This window comes from Elephas maximus, chromosome 6, assembly GCF_024166365.1.
Source record: "Elephas maximus indicus isolate mEleMax1 chromosome 6, mEleMax1 primary haplotype, whole genome shotgun sequence".
Taxonomy (NCBI): domain Eukaryota; kingdom Metazoa; phylum Chordata; class Mammalia; order Proboscidea; family Elephantidae; genus Elephas; species Elephas maximus.
The window spans coordinates 135,917,974-135,928,492 of record NC_064824.1 but is presented as its reverse complement, the minus strand read 5'-3'; the positions used below and the strand labels follow the sequence as shown (position 1 = coordinate 135,928,492).

The 10,519-nt window shown below is 42.4% G+C and overlaps 2 protein-coding genes across 5 annotated transcripts in view; both read right to left on the bottom strand.

Moving 5' to 3' along the window:
* The window catches only part of LOC126078229 (UDP-glucuronosyltransferase 1-6-like), a 220,496-nt gene that overhangs the window by 75,780 nt on the left and 134,197 nt on the right, over positions 1-10,519 (bottom strand). The gene's annotated exons all lie outside the window — the stretch shown is intronic.
* LOC126077903 (UDP-glucuronosyltransferase 1A3-like) lies at positions 8,948-9,865 on the bottom strand. The gene has a single exon (XM_049887634.1). It carries the CDS (start codon positions 9,863-9,865, stop codon positions 8,948-8,950), a length of 918 nt encoding a protein of 305 aa, XP_049743591.1.

The following is a 10,519-nucleotide window of genomic DNA, read 5'->3' as shown; positions in this document are numbered from 1 at the left end:
CAGAATATCCTCCTTAAGTTAATCCTTACACATTTGATCTAAACCTTCACCCCATTCTCCGGCCCTTCTGCCTCCACCCAGGGAGATAGACCCCACCCACCCATCAATCTTGGAAAATCTCATCTGACCCTGCTGCTCTCTCTGGGGAGAATTCTAGTTCACTCTTTTATTTTTTATCCAATTCCTAAAGCAAATATGTGGGCACCCATGTCATGCCCTCATCTCCTACTTCTCTGTGATCCGTGTTCTACCAGGCCATAGCTGAGTTCTGAGGCATCACTGGTGCCCTAGACCCAAAATGTAAGCTGGTGCTGGATGGGACAGGTTGGTGACCCTTAAAACTCTTTCTTCCCAGTGATGGGTAACATGGAGCACATCTGAAAAAGGTGTGCTTTGTCTAAATAGGTAGGCTCTCTGGTTGTGTTCATATTCCACACCAGGATCTTTCTGTAATGTCCAGGGAAGACATTGCTTGTAGACTTGGCTTTCAAATACAGTAATACCTGGAGGGACCCTGAACTCAAGACTTGAAGACAACAGAAGGATTGGTTGAGAATTTTACATCTTCTACCCCATGGAGACTTGCAATTATCTGAAGCATTTATGTGCAGGAAAGCCTTAGCAATGCCAACATGGGTTCAGATAGCATCCACCTCCCAGGGTCTGGTACCATGGGACATTAGGGATCTGTGATCTGGCCTCAGATCTGGCCCTGTCTGAAGCCTAAAGGTCCCAGTCTTCTGTTACTGTGTTCAGAGACTGGTGTGGACTTTTGCCTGGTCTGTAAGACATTCTGTAGTTCAACTTCAGGATTTGACCCAAAATCATTAGTGGTCCCAAGTTCTGATACGAATGGATTCTTCCGGAACAGGACAGGATACATAATTTTGGGGGCCCATTGTTCAAATTTCAAGGTGGTGACAGCAGTGCCTTAAACCATGAGGGCCCTACTGAGCACATGCCACTCACCATTGAGGCTGAGACTGCTCCAGAAAGTCACTCTTTTGTGTGCTAGACTGTCTCCTTGGGCTGTCCAAACTTCTCTTTCACTGAGTGTGCCCTTCTGCTTCCGCATTATCTGCAACGATGGCATTCTGGCCCAGGCCACCATGACTAGCTCAGCCTTCCCTTTGGGAGGGAGTCATTGCCATTAGAGATCCACACTGAAAAGAGATTCCACCGTGGGACAGATGCAGTCTTGCCCAGACAGTTCCTGTGCTGGACTAAGCCTTGCTTTCGGTGCTGTCTTGGTTATCTAATGCTGCTAAAACATAAATACCACAAGTGGATGGCTTTAACAAAGAGAAATTTATTCTCTCACAGTCTAGGAGGGTAGAAGTCTGAATTCAGGGTGTCGGCTCCAGGGGAAGGCTTTCTCTCTCTGTCGGCTCTGGAGGAAGGTGCTTGTCATCAATTTTCCCTGGTGTAGGAGCTTCTTATGGAGGAATCCCGGGTCGAAAGGACACACTCTGCTGCTGGCATTACTTTCTTGATGGTATGAAGTCCCCATGTCTCTCTGCTCCCTTCTGTCTTTTATATCTCAAACGACGTTGACTCAAGATTACAATCTAATCTTGTAGATTGAGTCCTGACTTATTAACATAACTGTCTGTAATCCTGCCTCATTAACATTAAGACGTAGGATTTACAACACATAGGGAAATCACATCAGATGACAAAATGTTGGACAGTAACACAATATTCAGAAACATGGCCTAGCCAAGTTGACAGTTATTTTGGGGGGGCACACAATTCAGTCCATGACACTTGCTTACTGGGTCATCTGCCCCGGGTTCCTATGTTACACTAGCTGCAGCTATGCAGAGAGCTTTTTCTTTCCCCACACCCCTCATAACAACTAATCTTCTTTTGTCTCCATCGATTTACCTAGTCTAGATATTTCATAATTATGAAATCATACAGTATTTGACCTTTTGTGTCTGGCTTAGTTCACTCACTTTTCAATGATTACTCATTTGGTGGCAAGTATCAGAACTTTGTTTCTTTTTATGACTGAATAATACTTCATTGTGAGTATATTTTGGGTACCATTAGTCGATTCTAACTCATAGCAACCTCTTGTGATAGAATAGAATGGACCCCATGTTACAGAGTAGAAAGACCCCATGGGATTTTTCTTGGCTGGAATCCTTATGAAAGAAGATTACCATATCTCTCTCCCATGGAGAGGTTGGGTGGGTTCCAACCATCAAACTTTCGGTTAGCAGCCTATGTATATACCACTATTTATTTATCTGTTCCTCTGTTGATGGATGACTTAGTTTGGGTTCTGTTCAGGAGCAAAACCAGTGAAGTGTATATAAATATATACAGAGAATTTTACTTCAAGAAAATGGCTCATGCAATTCTGAGGAAATGGCTCATGAATTGTGGGAGCTGGCAAGTCCTATATCCATGGGCAAGATGACAGGCAGAAGACCTCTGCTGGCTCACTTAGTTGCAAGGGTTGAAAAACCCAAAATCTGTGGGTCAGGTGGCAGGCAGGAGGCTTCTGCTGGATCACGAAGTTGCGGAGGGTTGGTGAAAAAAATTCTGAGGGTCAGACAGCAGGCCAGAGACTTCTACAGGCTTTTTTCCCCAATATCAAAGGTCAGCAATGAGAAGAGTGCAGGACAGAAAGAGAATGAGAGCTTTGCCAGAACACGCATTTATATGCTGGAGGCAGGCCTCGCCCCCAAGGAAACTCCTCTTTCAACTGATTGGCTGCTCACATCAGATCACAAAATGAAAGGTGATTACATAGTGCCTGCCAAAGCACTGAGAATCATAGCCTACCTGAGTTGACACGTAAGGTTAACCATCACAGTGGACAGTTAGGTTGTCTCCACCTTTTGGCTATTGTGAATAATGTTGCTATAAACATTGTTGTTTATAATTGGTATGATAATTTTTATATTGCAAGAAGCTGGACAATATGAAGAAGAACGGGGCATCAGGATTGAAGGAAGACTCATTAACAGCCTGAAACATGCAGATGACACAACCTTGCTTGCTGAAAGTGAAGAGGACTTGAAGCACTTACTGATGAAATCAGTATGGGTTACACCTCAACATAAAGTAAACAAACACCCGCACAACTGGACCAATAAGCAACATCATGATAAAGGGAGAAAAGATTGAAGTAGTCAAGGATTTCATGTTACATGGATCCACAATCAACACCCATGGAAGCAGCAGTCAAGAAATCAAATGACGCATTGCATTGGGCAAATCTGTTGCAAAAGACCTCTTTAAAGTATTAAAAAGCAAAGATGTTACCTTCAAGACCAACGTGAGCCTGACCCAAGCCATGGTGTTTTCAATCACCTCATATGCATATGAAAGCTGGACAATGAATAATATAAGGAAGACCAAAAAAGAATTGATGGCTTTGGATCATAGCATTGGCAAAGATTATTGAATATACCATAGACTACCAAAAGAAGGAACAAATATGTCTTGGAGAAGTACAGCTAGAACACTTCTAAGAAGGAAGAATGGTGAGACTACATTTCACATACTTTGGACATGTTATCAGGAGGGACCAGACCCTGGAGAAGGACATCATGCTTAGCAGAGGATTAGCAAAAAAGAGGAAGACCTTCAACAAGACAGATTGACACAGTGGTGGCAACAATGGGCTCCAACATAGCAATGGTTGTGAGGATGGCACAGGACTGGGCAATATTTCATTCTGTTGTACATAGGGTCGCCATGAGTTGAAATCACCTGGATGCACCTAACAACAACAACAATTATTGCCTTTTATTATCAGTTTCTTTATAAATTCGGTCTCTATTTGTTGGCACGTGAACATCTGAAAATGATAAGATCAGCAAATTACACACTACATCATTGTATGTAGTACATATCAGTAAGATGTACAAGAAAAAAAAAGAATGGTCATAAGTGTGATTTGTTGTAACTCGAATACATCATAAGTAAGGAAGTACCTGTATCTGGTGGTAGGACCAGCAAGTAACCTAAATGAGATCACCTTTGCTCTGCTAAGATCTCACTATTCCCTTTTGGCTGTACAGCTATATCTGAAATAGTCATCTGTCAGAGAGCAGTACCAGGATAACATTTTTAGATTTCTTCACTGTGATTGTCTGCTGTGTGTTTACAACTCAATCTAATAAACAAGATCAAAAGCTAAGTAAGAAGACATCATTGTTGTTGTTAGGAGCCCTCTAGTTGGTTTCGACTCATAGTGACCCTGTGTACAGTAGAAGAAACACTGCCCAATCCTGTGCCATCCTCACAATCATTGCTGTGTTTGAGCCTATTGCTGCGGTCACTGTGTCTCTCCATCTCATTGAGGGTCTTCCTCTTTTTTGCTGACCACCTAGTTTACTAAGCATGATGTCTTTCTCCAGGGACTGGTCCCTCCTGATAACATGTCCAAAGTATGCTTCTAAAGAGTATTCTGACTGTATTTCTTCCAACAAAGATCCTTCTTTTCTTCTGCAGCCTGTGGTATATTCAATATTCTTCACCAACACCATATTCAAAGGCATCAGTTCTTCTTCTTCCCCCATGCGTCTGTCAGTTTGTCGTACTGTGGGGGCTTGCATGTTGCTGTGATGCTGGAAGCTATGCCACCGGTATTCAAATACCAGAGGGTCACCCCTGGCAGACAGGTTTCAGCTGAGAGTCCAGACTAAGACAGACTAGGAAGAAGGACCTGGCAGTCTACTTCAGAAAAGAATTAGTTAGGGAAAACATTATGAATAGCAGAGGAACATTATCTGATATAGTGCCAGAAGATGAACTCCTCAGGTTGAAAGGCACTCAAAAGATGACTAGGGAAGAGCTGCGTTCTCAAAGTGGAGTCAACCTTAATGAGATGGATGGAGTCAAGCTTTTGGGGCCTTCATTTGCTGATGTGGCACAACTCAAAGTGAGAAGAAACAGCTACAAACATCCATTAATAATTGGAATGTTAAATGTAAAAGTAGGAATCTAAGAAAATTGGAAATTGTCAAAAATGAAAAGGAAGACATAAACATCGATGTCCTAGGCATTAGTGAGCTGAAATGGACTACTATTGGCCATTCAGAATCAGACAATCATTTGATCTGCTATGCTGGGAATGACAACTTGAAGAGGAATGGCATTGCATTCATTGTCAAAAAGAATATTTCAAGATCTAGCCTGAAGCACAACACTGTCAGTGACAGGATAACATCCACACGCCTACAAGGAAGACTAGTCAATACAATGATTATTCAAATTTACACACCTACCACTAAGGCCAAAGATGAAGAAACTGAAGATTTTTACCAACTTCTGCAGACTGAAATTGATCAAACATGCCATCAAGATGCATTGATAATTAGTGATGATTGGAATGTGAAAGCTGGAAGGAAAGAAGGATGCACTAGTAACTACTGGTGACTGGAATGGGAAAGCTGGAAACAAAGAAGGATCTCTAGTTGGAAAATATGGCCTTGGTGATAGAAACGTGCCAGAGATGGCATGATAGAATTTTGCAAGACCAATGACTTCTTCATTGTGAACACCTTTTTTCATCAACATAAATGGCAACTATACATGTGGACCTTGCCAGGTGGAATAGACAGGAATCAAATCAACTACATCTGTGGAAAGAGATGATGGAAAACCTCAATATCATCAGTCAGAACAAGACGAGGGGCCAACTGTGGAACAGAGCATCAACTGCTCACATGCAAGTTCAAGCTGAAACTGAAGAAAATTAGAAGAAGTCCACAAAAGCCAAAGTATGACCTTGAGTATATCCCACTTGAATTTAGAGATCATCTCAAGAAAAGATGTGATGTGTTCAGCACTGAATGACTGAAGACCAGAGGAGTTGTGGAATGACATCAAGAACATCATACATGAAGAAAGCAAAATGCATTAAAAAGACAGGAAAGAAAGACCAAAATGGATGTCAGTAGAGAGTCTGAAACTCACCTTTGAATGTCGAGTAGCGAAAGCAAAAGGAAGAAATGATGAAGTGAGAGAGCTGAACAGGAGATTTCAAAGAAGACCATGCTCGGCATTTCTCAAGCTGAAAGAATTGAAGAAAAACTTCAAGGCTTGAGTTGCAATGTTAATATCTTGCAATATTGATAGTCTATGTTGCAATATTGATATTCTATGGGGAAAATATTAAATTACACAGGAAGTACCGAAGAAAGACAGAAGAAATACATGGAGTCACTATACCAAAAAGAATTCGTCAACATCCAATCATTTCAGGATATAGCATGTGATCAGGAACCCATGGTGCTGAAGAAAGAGGTTCAAGCTACCCTAAAGCACTGGCAAAAAAACAAGGCCCCAGGAATTGACAGAGTACCAATTGAGATGTTTCAACAAATGGATGCATCTCTGCAAGTGCTTTCTCGTCTGTCTATACCAAGAAGTTTAGAAGGCAGTTACCTGGCCAAATGACTGGAAAGATCCATATTTATGCCTATTCCAAAGAAAGATGATCCAAGTGAATGTGGAAATTCTCAAACACTATTATTAACATAACACATAGATAAAATTTGTCCAAAGATTATTCAAAAGCAGCTGCAGCAGTATCTTGGCAGAGAACTGCCAAAAATTCAAGCTGGATTCAGAACAGGATGTGAATCCAGGGATATCATTGCTCATGTCAGGTGGATTCTGGCTGAAAGGAGAGAATATCAGGAAAGTGTTTACCTATGTTTTATTGTCTCTGCAAAAGTGTTCAACTGTGTGGATCATAACAAATTATGGGTAACATTATGAAGAATGGGAATTCCAGAACACTTAATTGTGCTCATGAGAAACTTGTTCCTAGACCCAGAGGCAGTCACTGGAGCAGAACAAGGGAACACCGCATGATTCAAAGTCAGGAAAAGTGCGCATCACGGTTGTATCCTTTCATCATAGTTATTCAAATAATCTGAACAAATAATCTGAGAAGTTGGGTATACAAAGAAGAACAGGGCATCAGGATTGGAGGAAGACTAATTAACAATCTGAATTATGCAGATAATACAACCTTGCTTGCTGAAAGCCAAGAGGACTTGGAGCACTTACTGACAAATATCAAAGACCGCAGCCTTCAGTATGGATTACACCTCAACATAAAGAAAACAAAAATCCTCACAACTGGACAAATAAGCAACGTCATGATAAACAGAGAAAAGTTCGAAGTTGTCAAGAATTTCACTTTACTTGAACCACGATCAACACCCATGGAAGCAGCAGTCAAGAAATCAAATGATGCATTGCATTGGGCAAATCTGTTACAAAAGATCTCTTTAGGTGTTAATAAGCAAAAGTGTCACTTTAGAGACTAAGGGGCACCTGACACTTATGCATGTGAAAATTGGACAATGAATAAGGAAGATCAAAGAAGAATTTATGCTTTTGAATTATGGCATAGATGAAGAATATTGAATATACCACGGACTGCCAGAAGAACAAACACATCTGTTTTGGAAGAAGTACAGCCAGAATGCTCCTAAGAAGCAATGATGGCAAGAGTTTCTCTCACCTACTTTGGACATGTTACCAGGAGAGACCAGTCCCTGTAGACGGAGAGCATGCTTGGTAAAGTAAAGAATCTGCAAAAGAGAGGAAGACCCTCAATGAGATGGATTAACACAGTGTCTGCAAAAATGGGCTCAAGCATAACAAGGATTGTGAAGATGGCGCAGTACCCGACAGTGTTTCGTTCTGTTGTACATGGGTCACCGTGTACCAACTCAACATTACATAACAACAATAACATGACACAAATGAGCTGAATTCACCAATCTAAAAAGATGGGTCGCTCAGTGTATTAAGAAACAAAATTCGGCCCCCACAGTCCTATTTTAACGAACAAACCCAAATATTGAGGGTTAACGTACAATGTCTCTGAAATTATTGGTAAAGAGTAGTTCCCACCATGGAAACCTGGGCTTGGTTGGGGTGTGGTGGGCTGTGGTGGTTTTTGCGGAGTCGTCAACCCCTCCTAAAAGACCCTTTCCCTTTTAAGTTCATTTCTCTTCATCACTGTCTCTACCGTAACTTGGCTCTCAGGTTCACAGTTTTATCTCCCCAATCACCATCTTTTGATGATGTCAGCATCCCAGGTAGAAGACCCATTTGACATGCAACCTTCGTAATGCTTTCCCAAGTCTGATATGTTCCCACATTCTACAGCAAACACCAAACACCAACTCCTGGGCAGGCAACATCCTGTAAGAAAAATCCCACTTCTGAAATGTTAGACTCCATTATTTCTTTCTCTGATCACCAGCCCCCAACCTTCCCTCTCTGGGGTTGTCTCACTTCCATTTAACTAATTCAAACTGCTTGGAACATCTACTTCCTTTGGGTGCTTAGGTCCCCTCTATCATCACATCTCCATCCTTCCAAGATGAGACCTCTAAAAACTCTCATGTCAACAAAGGAAATTTGCTCGTTTCTGCATCCTTCTACTCACACCTGCAAGCAATAAGCCCCAGATGAATCAGTTCCACCAGAACACATATCTATCAGAAAATATCGTATAGGGCAATTAGTGCTAAATTGCTGAATAATCCATAGTTGACCATGGAAATTACATTGCCTAATAGAAACTGTTCTTTGGTACCTTCTAGCCCCACCCCCAGGCCCAGTGGCAGCCAGGCCATGTGCTATACTTGCCATACCTTACATACAATTCTGGCTTCCACAGCTCAATTTCTAGCTCTTACACAGCTGAAGAAAATTGCACAACTATGAAGATGGTGCCTTTACAAATGGACAACCTGGGTTGAGGAACACCATTGCTTGTCAATCATGTTATGGACCCTCAACTCCCCTCTCATTCCTCTCAATGACCATTCCAAATGTGAACTACCCTACTGCTAACACTTCAACAGTTTATCTCACAGAACACTGTTCGAAGGAGAATGAGACATAGAAATCTCTAGAAAGATTGGTAGATCGGTAAGCACTTGAAAGTAACTTTTTAAAAAATGTGTTCCATCTGGAACACTGATTGAGTAAGGGCATCAATACAGACCTGAGAGAGTGGCTTTCTGTTGGCACAGTTTACGCCCCCAATGAACACCATGTTGGGCATGATTGGCCTGGGGAAGTCCATCACAAAGTCTCCTCTGAATAGCCACACAGATCCATAGCTGAAAATATCCACCACGGACACCCCTCTCTGAAAGAGCTCAGAAGCAAGGCTTGCAAAAGGAGCAAAAAATATACTGCAAATGTACTGTGGGGCCAGAAGGTAGAGCATGTTCTTGACCCTCTGCAGAAATGTCATGTGGTCTGAATTCCTTGTTAACAACCTAGGAATATACGAAGATGGATTTGGGCATTGTGTGCCCTCAAAATCCAATTCACATGGAATGTAACGCAAAAAATACACAGCAGGAACTGACAGGTACTCAGCCAGCACTGTCCCACAGGGATAAACAGGGTCAGTTAAAACCACATCAAAGGAACTATCATTCAGATACCTGATCAGGTCCTTGTTATACAAAAGACTTGCACAAGACCTTTGATAGAATGCAGACACATTTTGCAAAATGATGATTGTTTTAAGAAATGTCTTCAGGAAATGTTCACTTTCAAAAATCAAGTGACTCTGGTGCAGGAAGATGTCTTCGAATTCGTCCTGGGTGTACGGAATGGCGTAGTTTTTCAGGGTGAAGAAGTCTTCTCCTTTGATGTGCACATTCACCTCAGGCGCGAGGACAACTGTCTGGTGCCCCCTGGCTTGGAGCTCCCGCACAGCCTTTCTCATGCTGAGCCAGTGGCTGCCCTCCATGGGCACCACCAGCACCTTCCCACCCTCAGCCCAGGGCTCAACACACAGCAAGAGAAACAGCACCCTGAGTGCAGACAGGGCAACCCAGAGTCCAGCAGCCATCTCAGCAGAAGCCAAAGCCACTGGCTTTCCCTACAGGCCGTGCCTACTACATAAGTTTCCTTCATGTTATCTTATCACCAAGCCACTTAGCAAAATGGAATTTAATTGGAAGACAGAGTATCCTCCTTAAGTTAATCATTACACAATCAATCTAAACTTTCACCCCATTCTCCGGCAGCCCTTCTGCCTCCACCTAGGGAGATCGACCCCACTCCACCCACATCTTGGAAAAACTCATCTGACCCAGCTGCCCTCTCTGGGGAGTATTCTAGTCCACTCTCTAATTTTTCATCTAATTCCTAAAGCAAATATGTGGGCACCTACGTCATGCCATCATCTCCTACTTCTCTGTGAGCCATGTTCTACCAGGCTGTAGCTGAGCTCTGAGGCATCACTGGTGCCCTAGACCCCAACTGTAACGTGCTGGATGGGACAGTTTGGTGGCTCTTAAAACTTTTTCTTCCCAGTGAAGAGTAACATGGAGCACATCCAAAAAAAGCGTACATTCTCTATATAGGTAGGCTCTCTGGTTGTGTTCATTTTCCACATCAGGATCTCCTTGTAATGACCACAGAAGACTCTGCTTGAAGACTCAGCTTTCAAATACAGTAATACCTGGACGGACCCTGAACTCAAGACTTAAAGACAACAGAA